This window comes from Ceratotherium simum, chromosome 1, assembly GCF_057802395.1.
Source record: "Ceratotherium simum simum isolate JZ-2026a chromosome 1, ASM5780239v1, whole genome shotgun sequence".
Taxonomy (NCBI): Eukaryota; Metazoa; Chordata; class Mammalia; order Perissodactyla; family Rhinocerotidae; genus Ceratotherium; species Ceratotherium simum.
Genome location: NC_141900.1, coordinates 93029262 through 93050666, shown reverse-complemented (window position 1 = coordinate 93050666; position 21405 = coordinate 93029262). Strand labels below are relative to the sequence as shown.

At 37.0% G+C, this 21405-nt stretch overlaps 1 protein-coding gene across 9 annotated transcripts in view; it reads left to right on the top strand.

Annotated features, from left to right (window-relative positions):
• The window catches only part of DGKI (diacylglycerol kinase iota), a 311737-nt gene that overhangs the window by 167146 nt on the left and 123186 nt on the right, over nt 1-21405 (top strand). For 6 of the 9 annotated variants that reach the window (XM_087431348.1, XM_087431314.1, XM_087431305.1 and 3 more), the window contains 2 exons: nt 819-1018; nt 6392-6454. In XM_087431348.1, coding sequence (XP_087287474.1) covers nt 819-1018; nt 6392-6454 — 263 coding nt within the window. The remainder of the gene's footprint in view (nt 1-818; nt 1019-6391; nt 6455-21405) is intronic. The other 3 variants (XM_087431324.1, XM_087431350.1, XM_087431318.1) reach the window with 1 other exon arrangement.

The window sequence follows — 21405 nt, the reverse complement described above, 5'->3', positions numbered from 1 at the left end:
ATATTGCATTACTTTCATTTATCCTTAAAAGGGTAAATAATACTAAGTGTCCATGTGTGCATGTGTGTGTGTGTGTATTTTTTGTTTTTTACACTAAGGCAGGGAAGTTGTGCTAATTTGTTGCAGACTTTTAGTGTTGGATTAACTTCATTTTGTGGCCACCATAGTGAACTGAGCTCTTACTGTGTTTGATTTTGATTCTCAAAGCTGCTTTACTTTTCAGAATGTTTTCAATTGAGTAATATTATTTTGCATTTCACTGATCTTATACAGATTAGAAGTAGCTTGAGGAGGTGTCAGGTAAAAAAAGAAAAACTTGCCCAAGTTTGAAAATTAACCAAGGATGGGCTGTATGTTTAAATATAATATATAACTGTATATTTATTATATATTTTATATTTAAATTATATATTATATTTACATATAATATGAATATTTATTAGAATATATTTATATTTAAATATAGTATAGATACTATCTTAAACTATGTGCTTTATCTCTTTTGTACTTTTTTTGTTCTACTTACGTTGGTTATTTAATGAGGATAACACAGAGAACAACTTTTGCATTAAACTAACATGATTACATTAAGACTGAAAATACATAAAAGCAAAAAGTGACTATGAAGGAGAATTTATGGTTGTGCTCATCAAAAGTTTAGAAATTTTAGTTTATTTGTATTAATGATTTATCCAAGCTTTCTTATGTTACTCATGGCTAACAACTTTCAATATGTTTATCAAAGGCCTTTTGGTTGTATATCCTGAGTAACTCTTAAGAACTAACTCCTTGCTTCCTTTTGATTCTTGTTTTTACAGGCTGCCCTGCAAGTCGGGGGCCACGGAGAAAGGCTGCACCAGTGTCGGGAGGTCATGCTGCTAACTTACAAACCCATCCCCATGCAAGTGGATGGGGAGCCCTGTAGGTTGGCCCCGGCTATGATTCGGATCTCCTTGAGGAATCAGGCCAACATGGTACAGAAGAGCAAGAGGAGAACGTCCATGCCTTTGCTCAATGAGTGAGTCTGCCCCTTTGTGAACATGAAGACCCTGGAGAGAACGCCGAGCATGTGCATGGTCTGGGGGCCTCACTGAGTTGAGAAAAGAACAAAGTCCAGGACACTCAGCAGTTCCTTGGTCTCTCTCACATATTTTTCTTCATGTTTGTTATTGGGAAGTGACCACACCCTTCTTTTAGAAATCATTACTGTCTGCTAGAGAGAGAATTCTTCTTCACTGACCCCTTGAATGTGTATTTCCTGGGACCAGCAGAAAATCATTAAGAATGTTTCCAGGGTCGTAAAATGCACTCAGATAAATGTGTTCTTTTTTGTTTTGTTTTAAGAAGGCACGCTGTTGGCCTCTCTTTACCCAGGTCACTTGGAGAGTGTTGGTTTCCCCAATAGCAGGAGGTTGGCAAAGCTGGGCTTTGGAGCTTGCCTCTCTGCACATTGTCTCCCCTTCTGCCTGTTAGTGAATTGTCCCTTTCCTGATGCTCCCAGTTTGGAGTTCTGTGCACTTTGGCGTCTCAACTCAGTTTGCCATTCTGGGTGGCATCCTATTGTCCAGATTTAACTTGACCTACAACTCCATCGCTAAACAAAATGTATCGCTCCTGGATCCTTTCTTTGCTTAGGAGTTTTGATAAACTGATTTGAGAAACTATCAGTTCATCAGTTGATGATGACTAGATACGTAGAGTGCATATTCATTTTATAGCATCCCTTAATCTAATTTTTGATTGGAAGGTCTCTTTGGGATTGGAGAAAGAGATGGAGAAAGATAGGGATTTGGGGCATTTTTTTGAGTATCTTCTGTGTGTCATGCCCCTATGCCTAATCTGTCTCAAGGCTGTTTCAGGGCTCAGCCTTCAGTCATTCTTCTGTCACAGTGAGGGACCCTCCTCCTGTGTGTGGCCTATAATGCATGGTTACCTATTTGTACTGAATGGCTGGCTTCCTGCGGTGCCTGTGAAGCAAGGGCATGCTTTGCCACGTATTTATTGAGTCAATATGACAATCTACTGAAGTGCCTAGAATAAGCTGATGACACAGGGGCCATAGCTCACTGCCGAAACTTGACTTCACCTCTCTTTCTGAGATGGCACATGTGGAGGAACAGCATTAGACAGTGCTCTCAAGGTGTCTTAGTTTTAGGCACCTACTTCTATGTCTGAACCTAGGATGAGAAATCCTCTCTCTTCTGTTTCCTCCTTTCTTGGTCCCCAGCACTTTTCCTAGATCATTATCTGGAGGGCTTGTTTGGTTGTATTTCTTATTTTGTTTACATTTTGCAGCTAGTGAAACTCCTAGCTCATTTCTGATGCTTTCTTTTCTCCCTCCTTTACCTTTTATTAGGTTGAATATACAGTTGGTGAGTTTATATGTTAAAAAAAAAGTGGGATGTCAGCAGTCATATATGGTTGACCATATTCTCTCTAGAAATGTTAGAGTTAAGCCATGAACCACTGGCTTGGGAGAAATTTCTGAACTACTAAGTGAAAAGCCATCTCAGATAGTACTGTAGCCTGGGTTGTTTTGAGTCACTTGTAGATGGTTTAAGCTATAAGAGAGCCAAAAGTTCTTAATATCTACAGGCAAAGGCCTCACATTCGCTTGCCTGGTACTTCTACATTTAATAACCTTATCAGACCTGAAATTGTTTTCAGGTGTTTAGTTTCAAACAGCTCTTGCCCGTGAGAAAGAATTTGTGATTGCTCAGTAACTGTAATGTTAAGAACTCATTTAGTCTTTCTTCACATATAAAAACAAACATAAATCATTTTCTTTTTGTACTCGTGGCACATGTGACGTCATGGATTTGGCTGTACAGGTGTTCAAGAAGCTGCCTCAACGCAAAAATACAGTTACTTCCCACCAGGGGGCAGTGGTGCCTCCATCTAAGCAGCCTCAGGCCATTTGAAAGACCTGTGTGAAATGGCGGTAATAGTATGCTTGTCATTTTTAAAAAAGAACAGGTATAAATCTTAAAAAGTAACAAAGATAATTATTACTACTTATTATGAAGAGTATCATTCAACATTACATTTTTAGAAAATCAATACAGATAATACGGTTTCAAAAGAAAGCAAAACACCTTCTTGCCATGTAATATTTACTCTTTAAGCCTTAATTTCTCTCTCCCATTGCTCTTATGCATCCTCTACGATTAGATTGCTTCTTTCTATTTCACTAGAAATCCTACTTTTGAAAACTGACTTCTTTCACTGGATTTCCAAGTGGAGTTGCCAGTTTGAGGGCAGCCTGGCCGTCTAGACCTTTCTACAAGTTTTCTTCAACCAGTTCTCTGTTTCAGCCGTGGTTGTGCCAAGTTCACTACTGCAGCCAAGGCAGAAAGAGATAATTGAAAGATATTTTTTTATTTCCTGCCTTCCTTTTTTGTTCTTCCTTCTTTCCCTTTCTTCCTTTTTCCTGTCTTATTTTCTACTCAGACTATCTGTTTCTTCTATTTCACTTGCCTGTCTTCTTTTAGAAGAAAGAGAACTAGTTTAAGCTGTCTTTAGAATTTTAGTTTAACAACCTCTGTGTGTGTTGGGGGGGTTTCTCAATCAGAAGAGGGTAGCTTTTCAATTCATCTTAAGGAATTATCCTCCTTTCGCATAGCATGTTAACTGTGAATATTTGAGGTTTAAGTGCCGTGGTTCCCTAAACAACAGGCTCCCTTTTCCACTTGAATGCGGATGTTCCTCCGACTGGACCTTTCTCGGGGAGATCACATTTGCACCCCAGGTTTCATCCTTGACTGATAAGCTAATGAATCTCACATCTGTTTCTCCAGCCCAGCCTCTCCTTCTAAAAACTGAGGACTCATACCCAGATATCTTAGTTGACATCTTTACCTGGATATCTCGTGGCAACCTCAATCTACATGCTAAAACTGGACTTGTTAACTCTATTCCCTTTGCTTTCTCTCCTCACCGTCTACAACCCTTTTTCATTCACATTGTATGAATGGAACCACGGTCCACTCAATCACCATGTCCCTGGCCCCTGGAGTCATCTCAGTCACCTGCACTTTTACACATCCAATGTGTTCTTCGAAATCGACCTTCTATTTATTTCCCAAATCTTTAACTCACACACCATCTATCCCCTCTGCCAGTTACTGCCTTAGTTCAAAGGCAGTATTAGTTACCTATCAGCAGCGTTGCTAAACTATGCTCATAATTCATTTCCTGCCAGTGTCGCTGCCATTCACACAATGTCAATTCCAATAGACTAGTTAGAATGATCTTTCTAAAAATGTGAAGCCTATATTCCTTAGCTTTGCAGACCTTTTTGGCCATTGCCTTCTTCATCCTCGTTTTTCTATGCTCCAGAGATACTTGCTGTTCCTCTCTTGGACATCCTCATATTTTTGCCCTTCGGTGGTTGTTCTTCTTGCCTTGCCCCTCACCTCCTTTTTATCTGCTACCTCTCTCTCAATTTCAAGACTCCATTGACATATCACTTTCCCTAAGAATCCTTTTCTATCTACTTCCAACTGTTAGATACACCTACATTTATCCTGTAAGCACTCTCGGTTACATCCATGACACCATTTATCAAAAATAGTGTAATCCTCGGTTTACTTGTCTCTCTTCCCTGCTCTGGGGAAAGGCCCTGGGGCTTTCCTCTTAGGGTCCCCTCTGCCTCCCAGTGTGTCTGACACTTAGGGTTATGTGTTGAATATGTGGCTTGCACATAGATCTATAATGCTATAACTGTTAACGTTTCTCAGAAATTATTTCTAAAATAACATAAATCTAAGATCTCGTGAATGTAAAGATAATATAGAAAACGTCTTGATTTTATGATAATAAGTGGATGATATGTATTTAAGAATTTCAAGATCTGGTTCACATGGAAAGCTGGAGGAATTCCCATGAGAAACAGTTAAATAGTAGACCTTCATGATGCCCATATATCTTCACTTATGCGAAAAGGAAAAGAATAATTTTTCTAAAAAAATTATATCTTGGCTTATAATCCCATTTGCTATTGCTATATGCAAACTAAAAGGCTAGACCCTCTTGTGTTCCATAGCCCCCACCCCCATTGGTCCAGGAGGATATCTCATTTTCTCATGGCTTATGAATCTACTTGAAATATGAACTCCAGTAAATATCTTCCCCCCAAAAAGTAATAGAGGAGGTTTATCTAGGTTCATATTCATGTACTAGCAACACGATAGCCAGATAAATTTGATTACACTTTCTATTTGAAAGGCACCTTTGAAGCAGATCAGAAATTTAAAATTACTCAGGTGTTTAGGGAGATCTTAAACTAGCTGTTGACACTGAGTTCACTAGTAATTAAGACTACAATGTTAAAAGTGATTGTATTATCCAAGGGCAAGATTTCTAATTGGCAAACTTTGAATGGGGCAACCAGATTCCATCATCCTGGCTGCTGAGAAGTATTACTGGTTATAACTGATAGTTATTTGAAGATAACAAAGAATTAATTCATGGGTGACTTTATATGAGAATTTACATGCCCGGCAGAAAAGAGGAATGGGGGAGCCATGTCTGTTACAGTTACAGTGAAACTGTTCAAATTGTCTGAGAGAGTGGAGAGAATAATTATGTAAAAGTGACAGAACTCTTTGGGTTTAGTTTCTTAAATTCTATATTTTATCTTTTCTAATAGCCACTGAAGACTCTCTCCTTTATAAAAGAAGGGAGAAAAGGGAGAAGTGTATGGTTTCACTCTTCTGCCAAGAGTATAAGTGGAATTACAGCATCATTGTGATGAATTTAGGCTTTCTTGGTTTTATCTTTGGAGTTCTTAAAAAGACTGTATTGTTTAACTGAAGGAAGTTAAAGTTTTTTATTGACTCACTCTTATAAAGGTGGTTGTCTTTGATACGAATATTCCTACAAAGCCCTGAATCATGAGGACTATGTTAAAGGATTCAATTTACTTTGGGTCTCCTTAAAGATGAGTTGAGTGTGCCAGCCTACCACTCTAATGTGTATATGTGTGCGCGCGCATATGTGAGTGTGTGTGTGTGGGCACCTTCTCTCCTGGGATGTCCCGAATGACCTAGAGCAAGAGAAGAACGTGACCACCTGCCCGCCCCCCGCACCCCTGCCCAGCATCAGCGCTCCCTCCCGCATCTGCCCATGCCCTGCCCTGTGCTCTAGTCTCTGACTTGCCTTGAGCCGGCCCCTGCTGTGTGTCCTGTTGGCTTCGTCGCTATCACTGGCTTTATGGATTATTTCCGTGGCTGGCTCGATTTTTCTTTTCTTTTCCTTCACTATTTGGTGATGCGCTCATTTAATTTCTGTTTAAATTTTGTATGTCTCTCTTTCTCTCTCCGGGCTTGTTCCCTATCTGTCCACGCTGTTGTGCTGACTGTCTTCACTGCTCATTCCCTGCTGCCTCTAGCATCCATCAGGTGCAAGCTGCAGATCTGCGGAGAGTGTCTGCTCCCCCTGGCTCCTTCACCATGTGAGTACAAAGCTGTTCAGTTTTTACGTTTTGTCTCTCACCCTCATCTCCTCCTCAGGGTTAGACTACCTGCGTCCTTTTCCTTCACAGGTCTGCTTCTCAAAGAACCCCCTAATGTAATTGCCTTCTTTACCCCTTCTCTGATTTGAGATGGAGCTGTGAAGTTCTCTGTGTTCTACGTGTCTCAATCCTCTGAGTTCACAATTTAATTTTTTGATTAGGTACGTTAAGGCCCATAGTTGCATGGAGTTGTATGAAATTCCGTACTAAGCATTTGGTTTTATGGAAAGTTTGTAATACCATCAGACCATTCCATTGTCGATGGCTCAAGAGTGACGTTGAAGAAGTGCCTGCTGCCCTTGATTTGTGGATGGACCCCTAAAATCACATGTGGAGTTTTGAGTGTATGTACACGCATCTGTGCATTTTTCTGGGTTGAAGATCCATAGTTGTAATAAAAGATCAATGACCCAAAACTGTCGTCGAGTTAGCAAAACGCATTTTATACATAGTTAGTAATTTGTACTTAGACACTATGGTTTTCTTTTTTTCTGGTGAAAACAAATAAAAAGAAAATGTTTTTTAGCACTTTACGTTAGGATTCTTTTACGTTGTTGCCTCTGTCTTGCTCTTCTTTCTTTTCTCCGTCTTACACATACTTAGCTAGCTTTTGTTATGTTTCAGGTACTGTTATGGGTGCTTACACATGTTAACTAAGTACTCCCCAACAACCCTATGCCATGTGGTATTATTATCTCCATGTTATGCAGGAAGAATCTGATGCACAGAGAGGTTAAATAACTTGCCTAAGGTCACATAGCTAATAAGTGGTAGACTGGGATGCAAACTCAGGCAGTCTGACCTCAAAGTTCATGCTCGTAACAATTTATGATCTGCCTTTCATCTATCAGGATCCTAAGTATTTTTCAGGGCCCAGTTGAATGATTGCCTTTTCAAAGAATTCTTCCTAGATTCTTCCTGTCAGAATTAGTTACATCCTCACTGGAGTTCACTATTGATGTGCTTATTATGGTTCTCAATGTTTAATAGATTGATATTAATTATATTAGCTCCATATCTTGTGTATTCCACACTAGACTTAGGCTACTTGACATCCTTGATTGTATCTTCTTATGAATCTTTGTGTTCCCAGCCCTGATCACAGATCTTAACACAAAGTATTTTGAAACCAAACAGAATTGTTGGTTGGTTGATAGAATGAATGAATGAAAGAAGATGTGTCTAAATTGAACTGTACAATATCTAACATCTAGGGATGTGCCAGAGTGATTCCTAAAGTTCAGTTATATAGTCTTACTTTCAACCCTAATCTTGTAGGTACACATTTATTTGTTCATATATTAACAAATATTGTTTCAAAAATATTTATTTTGCTTTGCTCTGTGTCAGACACTGTTTTGTGCTTGGTATCTAGTGGTCAGCACAGCAGAGCACTACCTTCATGGACCTTAAAACTGAGTGGTCAAAGAATCAATAAGGAAATAACATTTAATTTCCAATTTGGAGGCTATTGCTGAGTATATTCAACATTCTGTACAAGGCCTGTTCAGTAAACTTGAGTCCAAGGAATGGCTCTCAGTGATCATTATTTTCAGTGTCTCTATCAATAGAGTTCAAAGAATTGAAAGCATCAGGAGCAGACGTCATGTGATGTTTGTCGTATTTCTAGTGCTGTTTAAGTTTTGATGCATATAATTTGATGCTGTTTAAGTTTTAGGCATATAATTTAAACGAGGCTGTTTCTTTCTTATTCCGGGTGTGTACACTATGGTAAGGTAAATTTGTCATGTCTGTTTTGATAGGGTACAATAGACAGGACACCTAGGTGTGGCCGCTTTAAAACTTGAATATTGATCTAAAATATTTTGTCTATAGATGATATATTAAATGTTACATTTGTAGATTTTATATCTATCTATAATTGATGAAATATTTATATAATTTAAATTTATTAAATTAGAGTATTATTTTTCAAATTAGATCACAAAACACTGTTACATAGAGCAAGGAACATGGAGAAAAATCTAAGCACAACAGTGAGTATTGTGTCTTTATATATTATGATGGTGGTAGCTTAGCTTTGACCCGTTCTCATGATGCTATTTGCTGTATTCAGCAATATTTAAAAATCACATTAACATTGCTTTGGACCCCAGTATGTATCTAATACATAACCCTTTGCAACTGGCTTCCCTAACTGACCATAACATCTTTGAGATTTCTCAAAAGTGTTGCCAATATCAATCATTTGTTCCTTTTTATTGCTGAGTAGTATTCCATTGTATGGATGTTTCCATTTATTTACCCATTTACTCGTTGAAGAACAGCTGGGTTATTTCCAGTTTGGGGAAATTACGAATAGACCTGCTATGCACATTGATGAACAGGTTTTATGTGAACATAAGTTTTCATTTTTCTAGGTTAAACACCTAGGAATGGGATTCCTGGGTCATATGGTAAGTGTATGTTTAACTTCGTAAGAAACTGACAGACTGTCTTCCAGAGTGGTTGTTCCATTTTGCGTTTCCACCAGCAATGTATGGGAGTTCCACTTGTTCCACATCCCCGCCAGCGCTTGGTATCGTTGGCATTTTAAACGTTTAATAATTTAATCATTCTAATATGAGTGTTTTTTCATGTGATTATTTGACTTCTATTATATACTCTTTGGTGAAGCATCGGTTCAAATCTTTTGCCCATTTTGGGGGCTGTTTATTTTCTTCCTGTTGAGTTTTGAGAATTTGTCATATATTCTGGATCTAAGTCTTTTGTTAGATATGTGCTTTGTGAATATTTTCTCTTAGTATATATCTTGTCTTTTCTTGTCTTTTCATTTTCTTAACAGTATCTTTTGCAGAGCAAAAGTTTCAACTTTTGACAAAATCCATGTTATCAATTTTTTCTTTATTGAGCTGTGTTTTTGGTGTTATGTTCAAGAATATTTTGTTTAATTCCAGGTCATGAATATTTTTTCCTTTGTCTTCTAGAAGTTTTATAGTTTTGCATTTTGCATTTAGGTCTATGATTTGTCTTAATTTTTGTATAAGATGTGAGTTTTAGGTTGAGGTTAATTTTTTTTCTTTTTGTGTATAGATATTCAATGGTTTTGGCACTATTTGTTGAAAAGACTATCTTTTTCCATTGAATTACCTTTACATCTTTATCAAAAATCGATTGGTTATGTGTATATATGTACACATACATACATATATATGTGTATATATGTACACATACATACATATATATGTGTATATACATAGATAAATAGATGTAGATATGAATGTATATGGATAAGGATATATTTGGATGGATAGATATCAATTTTTGGACTCTATTCTGTCCCATTCATCTATTTATTTGTGCCTTTGTCAATGCCGTACTCTTTTGATTATTGTACTTTTAAAATAAATCTTAAAATTTGGTTGTGTTCTCCCAATTCTGTTCTTCCTTTTCAAAATTTTCTTGGCTATTCAAGTTCCTTTGTCTTTCCATATAAATTTTGAAATCAGCTTGCCTGTATCTCCAAAAATCCTACTATGACTTTGACTTGTATTGCATTGAATCTGTAGATTGATTTGGGGAATATAGACATCTTTCCTACACTGAGATTCCCAATCCATAAATACTGTATGTCTTTCCATTCTGCATCATTGTTTGTAGTTTTCAACATACAGATCTTGTATGTATCTTGTTATAGATTTGTGTCTAAGTATTTCATTTTTGTGAGCTATTTTAAATGCTAGTTTTTAAAATGTCAGTTTCCAATTGGTCATTGCTAGTATATGTAACTATGATGGATTTTTATGTGTTGACCTTGTATCCTATGGCCTTACTAAATTCACTTTTTATTTCTAGGAATTTGGTAGCATCCTTAGAATTTTCTACATAGTCACACTTGTTGCCTGTGAATAGGAATAGTTAGTTGTAGATTTGTTTGTTGAAGTACTTTTATCAAGACATCTGGGAAAGATTAGGGAGAATTGGAGTTATTTGTTCTTTAAATGTTTGTTAGAATTTGCCAATGAAACCATCTCAGCTTCAAGATTTCTTTTTTCTCTTTTCAACTAACTCCAATTTCTTTAGAAGTTAAAGGCTACATAGATTATCTATTTTATCATAGGTGAGTTTTAGTTCTTTTGTAGTTGTTTGAAGTTTTTGAGGAATTGGTCCATTTCAACTAAGCTATTGATTAATGTATGTAGAATTATGTGGAGTCTGTAGAGATAGTCCACTTTTATTCCTAATATTAGTATTTTTTTTCCTTCTCTCCTCTCTTCTTTATCAATCTTAGTAGAGGTTTACCAATTTCATTGATTTTTTTTTTTATTTTAGAGAATCAACTTTTGGTTTCACTTATTTTTCTCAATTGTTTTTCTGTTTGTAATTTCATTGATCCTGCCCTTATAATTATTATTTCTTTCTTTCTACTTGTTTGGGGTTTATTTTACTCTTATTTTTCTAGTTCTTTACAGTGGAAGCTTAATTCTTATTTGTTTTAGTAAGCAATTGACTCAATTGAGTTTAGGCCACAAGTTCTGACTCACTTTCTGCGGGTCGTGGCTACAGTGTTCTGTTTTCAAAGCCTATGCAGTGCTATTCCTGTCTGTCTGGTGTGTGTACCACCAAGCTGCAGTGTGAGATCTGGCTGGAAGGTCTACCCTGTTGTTCAGTTCCTAAAGTCTATGGTATGCTGTTTAGGGTCAGATTCACACATGTGCAGCCTAAAGATGAAGCTGAGAGTTCCTGAACACCTTTATGGAGTTGTTGTCCTGAGCGCCTCCCTCTCTAGTGTCATCCCCAGTACTTTCCAGTTTCCCGGGGCTGCCTTTTTTGGTCTTTCAGCCAGAAAGCTAAGACTTTAGTTACCTTGTTCTGCTGCATACTTCCTGCAACTGTGTTCATGTCCAGGACCAAGCAATAATGTGACAGAAAGAGAAAAAGAAGCAATATACGTTTATCCCATCGTCTTGGGATCACAGCTCTTCTTATCAGAGAGGAATGCTCTCTTCTCTTACAGTTTTAAGCACCTGATGGCCTTTGTCATCATTGCTGCCAGTGTGGCAAAATTTCCTGCATGCTGGGGTATAAGAAATTGGAAGGGGAAAAAAAAAGGAGATTTCCCTGAATTTCTCTGAACATTCAGAGTCCCTTTGCTTTCCTCAAGCCAGAGCTCAAGGGCTCTCCTAGAGCTTTCTCTGCCTGCACCTTTTGTCTGTTGCAGGCTTTGGGCTGCCTAGAGTCCACACCAGGGTTTACTGGAAGGAAAAGTGGGGGAGAGCTTACCACCAGGTTGGTATTTTAAATTCTGGTCTTTTTCCCCAATCTGCTGCTACTGTTTACTTTCAGAGTTCTCAAATAGCTGCTGTATGAATTCTGTCCAGATTTTATAGCTGCATTCATTGGGGAAGAAAGAATGGTGTGTGCTTACCCACCTTACTCAGAACCAGAAGTTCTCGACTGCTTTTAAAAGCAGAGTGCTATCATACTATATCTTCTTCCCCACTGCAGTTACTCAGAGAGCGCCATGGCTAAACTAGGCAAAATAACTCTGCCGAGAGATCAGTGTATTTTGAACTACAGCCAACATGTGTTAAATATGCCATCTTGCACAGCAGTTACAATTTAAACATAAACAAGATGTTTCCCAGTGCTAAATTGTGTGGATTTGTTTGTTACCTTGGGGAAGGCAGAGTTAGACACAGATCCATGAAAAAAATATGAATTGTCGTATTTGACAACAGGATGAATATGATTCAGCATTCTAAAATTGCTTTTGATCAAGCTTCTTGGTAAAGGATGAAAGTAAACTGATTTTTGTTGTAAGAAGAAAGGGAGTTTTACTAAGAGAAAGACAAATATTTTTGATATGTCTTTTTTTTTTTTTATGGTTCTGTTTTGGGTTGAGTTTAAGAATTTTGTTGTTGAGAAAGTACCAAGATAGAGCCGAGAATCTTCAATCTTAAAGAAAACAAATGGGTCATAGGTAGTTTAACATTTGCATGCATCTGGCCAGGGAGGTAAACTAGAGGATCCTTTGAAGGGCTTTCCGAAATTCTGTAATTCTGTTCTCCAGCTGGTCACAACAAAGCTTTTGTTTTAACATTTCTTGAAATGTTCTTTCTATAAACTCTACTCTGCGACACCCTGGACTCTCTCAGGGAAGAGCAAAAACATTGCCAAAGGAGAAATTTACATGTATGCCTTGTAAACTATGAGGTTGACTGCTAAAGCAGCTGAGAAGATCCATCAGACATGGTTTGCCAGAATGAATTAAGCTATTGGTGGCTAACACACAAAACTTCATGAGGACCTCAGGATGAATAGCACTCCTGGGCCAGTTGAGCTTCCAGAAGAATGCTTCGTTCATGTCTGGGGCAGAAATCTGTCCAGATTGTGATTTATGGATTATAATTTTTGGGTCATAGTTTATGGACCCCAAAACCCAATTATGAGGCTGCCGAAGGGGCCTAAGCACTCAAAAAATTGTGAATATATTTGTTATTAATGCTTTTGCTGCTATTACAGTATCCCTGGGTGATTATCTCTTAGTGGTAGGATTATAGATAATTTTTTATTGCCTTTCTCTATTTTCTGATTGATTTCAATGAACATGCATTACTACTATAAAGGGAAAAAAAGCCAAAAAAAAAAAAACCAAACAACAAAAACAAAAGAGAATTGCTACATGCATAGAATGGAAAGCAATGCCATTTGCTCAATCTCAGAGTCAGAAAGTGAGGTGTAAGAGTTAGCTGCAGGCTTTCTAGAAAGCAAAGCTATTTGCTCTCTGAACCTCTGAGCAAAGGAAACTGCTAAGTTTCACTCATCTTCTTTTCTTCTTTCTTCTTTCTCCCTCCCACTCCCACATCTTCTAGCTTATCTTCCTAGTGATTTTGTTTCCCACTGGCTTTTAAAGTTTCTTCACCTTTAATCATGTCAAAATACCATGATCTCCTTTCTTCTTATGCCACTCCTCTCTGCTGCTTCCATAAGATAGATATACCAAACTGAAAATTCTAAAGAAAAGTAAATAAGAGCTAGTTGGGCTTCATCTCATTCCAATTTCCAAACTTGAGCCCAGGCTGCACCTCGGTTAATGGTGGTTTTCCTCCCTATGCTCTGCGAGTTTCCCCCAAGAGTTTCTTCACTCCGCCTGCACTTCTCTTCCCACTCAGATGGCCAAAGGGGTCTAGTGACTTAAAGAAAAGGGGCAGCAGGAGTGGACACAAGTCTCTAACTGGACTGTCTTCCTCCTTCCTTCTGTTTGGAGTATCTAGGGGAGCCCTGCTTTTGTCTGTGTGACACTGGCCATGTATTAACATTTTTGCATTTCAGTTTTTCAGACACTAAAGTATAATGTGGTTAGTCCCTGAGATTTTCATCAGCTCCGAAGGTCTGTTATGCTAAAATTCAGAACATGACCTGAGACTACAAAGATCTTCCCCAAAGGCATCTAAGACATGAAGCAGGCAAGACTTGCAGTGGGACATGACAGTGTCATCCTTTATCCCTAGTATTGATCAGGGAGGCCAGGCCCTGTACTGCCTTGGTACACTTAACTAATGTCTTACCTTGCTCTCAGCAAGAACCCAAGTGGATTTTCTTCATTTAGCCTGGGAGGTCATGTGTGCCTGATATTATGCCAAGCACCTTGAGTTCTGATCACATTTAACAACCTAATAACTGTATATGGTAACAATGACAATTGCTATTATTCCTATTCCATAGGTGAGAAGACAGAATAAGAAATGTTGGGAAACTTACCTAAGATCATATGCCATAAAGTGATAAAGTTAACACCCAGGGCTATCTGCTTTGATGATCACATTTAAGGCAGTGAACTCTACTGTCAGTTTAACCTCTGATCATTTTCCTGTGTATGTGTGTGTTTATTTTCATACATATGATTTATGTATTTTAATCAAATCATATGATGTAAACGTCTCCCCTTTTTAAGAAAACTTGGAGATGAATAATAACTTAGAATTCAGTTTTGAGTGTTTCAAATGTGTGAATCTTTGGTATTACGGGTTTACAGTTCAAATGTTATTATAAGAAAAATGTCAGAATGACAAACCCCAGTTAAAAATAAATTCTAGTTCAGCTAAAGAACTTGGAGAGTCTTTTAGAATTGTTAGTAATGGAGTTTGGTCTCCAGACAAGGCTTATGGGAAAGGGTCATGCTTGCATCTGCAGTGGATGGATGGCACCTGTGTTCTTCTTTTAGCAAAGGTAAACACAGATCGTAGCATCTGGTACAGTTATGTAAAGGCATAATACATTTAGGACGCCCTCAACATTTAAAATTATATCTTGTTGCTTTTAACATTTATTTTTAGAGATGAATTATTCATGTCTGCGTAGGTGTAGAGACAGTCTTACGAGTCAGCGCTTCTCGTGTAGCAGAAGGTCACTTCAGAATTGAAGCAAGTATTTACTCAGGTATTGGCTTGAAGTGCAGGGCATAAGGAGGCTACTGCACAGTCAGCTTCAGGCGTAAAATATATTTTAAATATTTTAAAAAATCAAAATAAAAATTTAAAATATGACTTTAGAAGTCCCTTTAGTTCAATAAACACAACAATAATTTTTTTAGATTATTCTACATATCTTGACATTTAGAAGGAGAAGTGGAAATTAGGGTCTGAGTATCCTGAACAGTGATATCAAGCCAGCAGAGATTTCCAAGCCAGGTTAGAATTTTAGAAAGTGAAAAATTGGATTCTTCTTCTTCTATTATGTATCTTTTTATAAACAGTAGTCAGAGTGTTAAAACAAAATGTATTAGTTTTCCTAGTGCATCTTTTTAGTAGGCATCTGTATTAGTTTGCTGGGGCTTCCATAACAAAGTACCACAGACTGAGTGGTTTAAACAACAGAAATTTATTTCCTCACAGTTCTGGAGGCTAGAAGTCTGAGATCAAGGTGTTGGCAAAGTTGATTTCTTCTGAGGCCTCTCTCCTTGGCTTGTAGATGGCTGTATTCTTCCTGTATCTTCACATGGTCTTTCCTCTGTTTGTGTCTGTGTCCTAATTTCTTCTTGTAAGGACCCCAGACAGATTGGATTAGGGCCCACCCGTACGACCTCGTTTTAACTTAATTCCTCTTTAAAGACCTTATCTCCAAATTCAATCACATTCTGAGGTACTGGAGGCTAGGACTTCAGCATATGAATTTTTGGAGGACACAACTCAGCTCATAACAGCATCATACTAGATAAATTTGATGGAATTTTAGTTTTTTTTCCTGTCACCACTGTGTGAAGACTAAACCTTGTGTATATTACTCATATTGATAGGTTAATTCTTTAAAATCTTTTTTATTAAATGGTGTAAGGGGGCTGAAGGACGTTGCTCTTTTATTTATAGCAGATTGTCATTATTAATTATATGGGTACAATAAGGTTGTTAACCTCTCTAGACCCAAATTCATTTTCTGTAAAATAAGGTGGTTGAACAATATGAACTTTAAATTTTTGTTCAGATCTGAATTCCTAAAGAATTAGTATAATAAAAGCAGCTATAGAAATACAGACTATAAATGAAAAAGGAAAGAAGTAATTTCGCTAGTCTTTGTGCATAGAAGATCTATTTACAAATGGACTCTCCACCCAGGAAAAAAAATAGTCATTTGCGTCTTTAGATAAACCATTACAACTGCAGTGTTATTAACAGATTTACTGAGCTCAGAGAGAAAAAAAGAAACATTTCAGTTTTTACTCCACTACTGCAATAATAACTGATATTGTATTCCTCCATAGAGTACGAAGAACATATCAATAACAAAGAAATCTAGACATTTGTTTTGGGTGTTCCAAGAGGATGTTTATTTTGGATTGCTTTGCTGAGGTGGTAATAAACTGCAATGGGCATTTCTTTTGTAGGAGAATTTCAGTTTAATTATACCAATGCAGTTGAGTTTTCCTAGTCTGTCATAATACCCTGAAATGCTTACATGAAATGAAAAGAGAGTAGGTTTTTAAAAGAAAAAAGAAAATACTTGTTGATGTTAGATTTAATTAATCCCTGGAATTCATCATCACATTTTGTGTCAGAAAATGAAATTCTAAAAATGAATTCAGCAAGTTCCAAAGTTGTAGCTAAGGTATTTGACTAAAATGAAAGTCATTGGAAAAATTACAAATGGAACAAAAAGGCCAAAGCTTTTCAGCTTTATATTATGTAACTGTAGTTATTTTATTTTTCTTAATTAATCATTTAGACTCTACTGCTCTAAAGAGAGGTAATTTATGTTCTTTAATTGGGACATAAATAAATCTTTTGGTCTGATGGTATTTTTTGCCCAAAGTAAAACAATTACATGTTTCCTTGAAGAAAAATTCTTGGCTTATGAAATGTTAGGATACTGCCTTTGGTAGACACCTGATCTACTGTAATATGGTAAATGAAAGGAGAGAAAGAAATGGGACAAGCAAAAGTACCCCGAATTGTATTCACATTCTATTATGACATTCTCAACAAAAACCATTCTTTTCCTTCTCTTTCCTTATTTTCGTTTTAGTATTGGTAGCACTAAAATATTAACTAGTTATTTCGTGTTTGTTTGTTCTTCATCATCCAAGTAATTTGTCAGTCTACCATTAAAAGCATATCTTAAGGAACTTTTTTTCTCAGGTTTACTATCAAATTTTACAAAAGTTATTTTTGTTGATTAGTAATTGTCGTAGTGATAGAATTGTATGATTTTTACAAGTTCTGTTCTAGCAATATGTCATTGTTCTATCCGTTCTTACACGGACAAGAAAAATGTTTCCAAAAAAATCCCTTAGTCATTAGATCAGGAATTCAAGAATGGTGATGAAGAGTTTCCACCTAATTGGCTAAATGTTGCTGAGTTGGAAAGGAGACTCGGGTTTAGGGGACTCTCCGATTCGTTCTTCTTGGATTTCTGACAAAGAAACCTGGGGTAGTAGGGACACATCTGTGCTATAAGTGGGGGACTTAGCTTTCCACCAGCTGTAGGTTGATGAATAGGAGGTTTGTAACACCGTCTCTCTCTCCAGAGCCAAATGTACCACCACTGAGTATTCCAGACCTTAGCAAGCCATTGCCAACCTGTAGGGAAGAAATGAGTCAAAATATTACACAGTAAAGTACTAATTACCTACTAAGAAAAAATGATTTTGCAAATATTCTTTCTCTAATACCAAGATTTGGGGACAGTATATGTGCCCTTTTATAAAATGTGTATATAGAAAGCTGAAACCGTTTAAGGAAATGTTTCTTATAGAATGCCATTCATTGTCAGGCCAATACTCTATCTTCTTGATATAAAACCAAACATGGAATCCTCTCCTTACTGACCCTATTTCCTAGGGATGCAGAGCTACTTCCACACGATTTGCACAATAGCTTTTCAACAGGAACACATCTTGTAATTCATGCATTCAATCCTTTCTCAGACTAATTTGAGTTACAACATTTCTCTGCCTTAGTAGATTCCCATATTTATTTTCACTCCATTATAGCTTCATGCATTTTTGGCTACTGCTTTGTTTGGTTATTTTTACTTATAAAAAATTCTAGATTCTTGACTTTTTTCTATAGGTTTATAGGTGAAATAAGTGTTAAATATTTAAAAATTACGTGTGCTCTAGGATTTTTGTTTTGGTAAAAATATTATTTTAATGTTACACAGACACCCACTCAAGTACCACCACTTGATTCATCAAAGTGCATAGAGTTATTAGAAGATGAGCAAAAGTACTAGTAGTTGTAAGCCTAATTTCAGTGTCCTTCATGATATGTGTGAAAGACCACAAGTGTTTTCTTCTGTGAAATGACATTTTTTAAACTATGCAAATCCCAACACTTGCTCCACACTCCTTTCCAGCAAAGAAAGTCAATTTCTTTATCAGTTGCAAATAAGAATAGGATATTTCAACAGCTTGTGATTGCAAACCCCTGTGAAGATTTTTAGCATTTAAATAGCAAATAAATGTAAGGTTGTCCCTCTGTTTGATATAGAAATTCAAACCTGAATTAAAAATGTTTTTTTCTAAGCATATGAGATCTGAAGCCATTTAGATGACTCAAAAGTAACATTATCCTATTATGTCTCATTGGTTCAAGCCCAGTGGTTCCTTACTCCATGGGAAATAGTGATTAATGGTCTTCTCTACAATCAGAACAGCAAAAGAATTCTCCATGCTATTGCAGGCTACTGTACTAAAACATATTAGTGTTTTATGATAGAATCTTTAGTCATTTTTAATAGCCAGGAAACCTCCATTACTTGGACTTACTTTATAAAGTGGAAATAATTCTGGCCTGGTTTGATAAAAGACAGAGCTTGAGTTCTTATTCCCATTCCAATTGTTTTAACTCGTCTTCATCTCAGCAATTTGAATTTGTAGAACTCTATTACAAAAATGCATGTTCCTCTCTACCTCTAATTTCCAGGCCTCTTTATTTCCTGTGGTATTTGCTTCCTTTGCCCTTCATCATGATATTTGTCCAACTTTTATGCTCTGTAAGCATAAAATAGTATAAAAAGAGTGTAAGTGGGAACTTAAGGTCTAAAACTCCTATTCCAAAGACTTTTCTGAAAGGTTATCATCCCTAGTTGCCAATTCAGCAAACATTAGGGCAGGAGACTCTCATGAGATTTAAAACTATAGATGGTATCTAATCACAAGTAGAAATTCTTCTCCATTCATATGAATCAAAGGCAAGCCAGAGAATCAACTCCGTACCTGGGGGTAGCGCAGCAATAATATGATGCATGAGCACTGAGATTATTTCCTATTTGTTGGTTTTAGTAATGGGAATTGATTTTCCCTTTGAAGCAAATTCTGTTGAGTGGTCCCCATTCTGGCCAATGATGCACGTTACATATATGATTAGGTGGGATGTAGAGTGTAGTCAGTTGTCATGAAAAATAGTTTTTCTCATTGCAAAATTAGGAAGTCCATATGGGAAGGAGTAGCTTAATGCATAGGTAGATGTGTATACCTGGGCATCCTGTCCTCAAAGTGCTCATGATTTAATGGGGGGAACAAAATCATCATGTCATGATCACGTTTACATTTCGTGCTGACTGCTCAGTCTGCAGCAATCAGGCTAGATGCAAGATGATAGTAGCTTGGTCAGTGGGGTTTTAGTGGAGGAGGTAGAGAAGCATACATATTTGAAAAACATTTAGAGGAGGATGAATGTTGGAGGAGAGAAAGAAGGAGCAGATGGCAATTTAGTTGGGAAATCAGGAAAGTGTTTTGAGCTGAAATTCAAGAGAAAAGTGCTTCAAGGAGCAGAGAGTTAAGCACCGTGTGGAATGCTGCTGAAGGGGGAATTAGGGTGAGACTTGAGAAGTGCATTTAATATGCGTGAGTGAAAGGAAAGGAGAAAGTGAAGAGACTGTGTGATCTTATGTAGAGGAAAGTTTGCGAGTCTACGACTTAAAAAATAAATCTGTGACTCTGGTACCCAGACGTTGTAACATTAAGTACATACAGGGTGGTTTCACATAAAAGTCTCAGAATTGGATGACTGAGTCAATAACAGCTGTGACATTCACTGCCACAAAAAGAAATGAGTGGTCAGGAGAATTTGAAATATTGATTAAGGCTATTGACCTGTTTCTTTTCCTTTAAAGCAGAAATGATGACGCTGCTATACCTGTCGAGCTGCTCACAATGCCGCCAAGTGAAGCCACTACTAGTTCTTCATCTTTGCTTCTCTTTTAAATGCCAGGAACGTGAAACCTAGCAGAAGAGACAGTTTGTAATAACCACATGCTAATTTAACTCTATTGAATATTCATTTATTACAATTTCAGAAGCATAAAATTTATTACAAAGTTCAATGAAAGCATGAAAATGTGCATTTCAATGTGTATTTGAAAATTTTAAAATTGAGTTTTGTTTCAACCAATGGCATAAAAATTCTTTGCTATTTGATATGTATAGACTATTTTTAATCTATTAGCCATGAAGTCAGCACATGTTTCTTTGATATGTATCTTGTTCTGGCACTTAAAGTTTACATTCTTTTGCCAATAGTGCCTGTGGCTAATTATCTCAGTGACTTAAAACCCAATTCCAACGCAAGTAGTAGAAGAAAGGCCAATAAAAAGAAACTAGGGAGAGAGAGATTTAGGTTCTTTAAGAAGAATTTACGAATGTTTACAGCAGTCTAAACAAAGAATAGGGCGCTTCAATTCTGTACCTCACTACTGGATCGGGATCAAGCAGAGACGGAGCAGCCATTTGAAAATGCAGTCATAGAGGAATATTGAATCAGGTGGAATAGCAAATATTCATTTAGATGACATTTATGATCTCTCCCAACCCTGTAAAGCTTTAATTCCATGATCTTGTTGGAGAGTTGGAGGGATAACTGTCTCAAATAATTTGTAAGCTATGACGTATCATATTAACCACTTCACAAATGGATTCTTACGAGACTGAGAACTTACTCAATTTCTGTCAAAAAAGCATTAACAATCTTTAAAGATACTTTCTCTAGAAAAACATGTTGGGCAGTGGGAGCTCATGATTGACTGCTGCTAATGTGATTTTGGTTTATCCTTGGTTCCAAATTCAAAAAGTTCTTTACAATTTATTTCAGATTCCTGAGGCATTGTTCTCTACTCTAGGCAGAAGACAACTGAATTATTAGTTCTGTCTGAATTCGGCAGGTGTCAAAAATCCATTTGAAATCTCTGTTCAGGTGCCTCGATTCAATTTGGTTTTGCTGTTCAGTGTAAGAAGGCCCACTTGGGTGTGTTTTTGGATAGGTTATTGTCAGGAGCAGTTTGAAAATGTTCCGGGGTAAATTGCAGTAATTTCTAGGAAGTTGCTAAAGAAAGCCGTTGAGTATAATTATATTTAAATAAGGCCCAGCTTGATAGCTGATGAAAGGAAGTGATGGTAGATGTTTCTGGTTCACTGTTATTTAACTGAAGAGCAG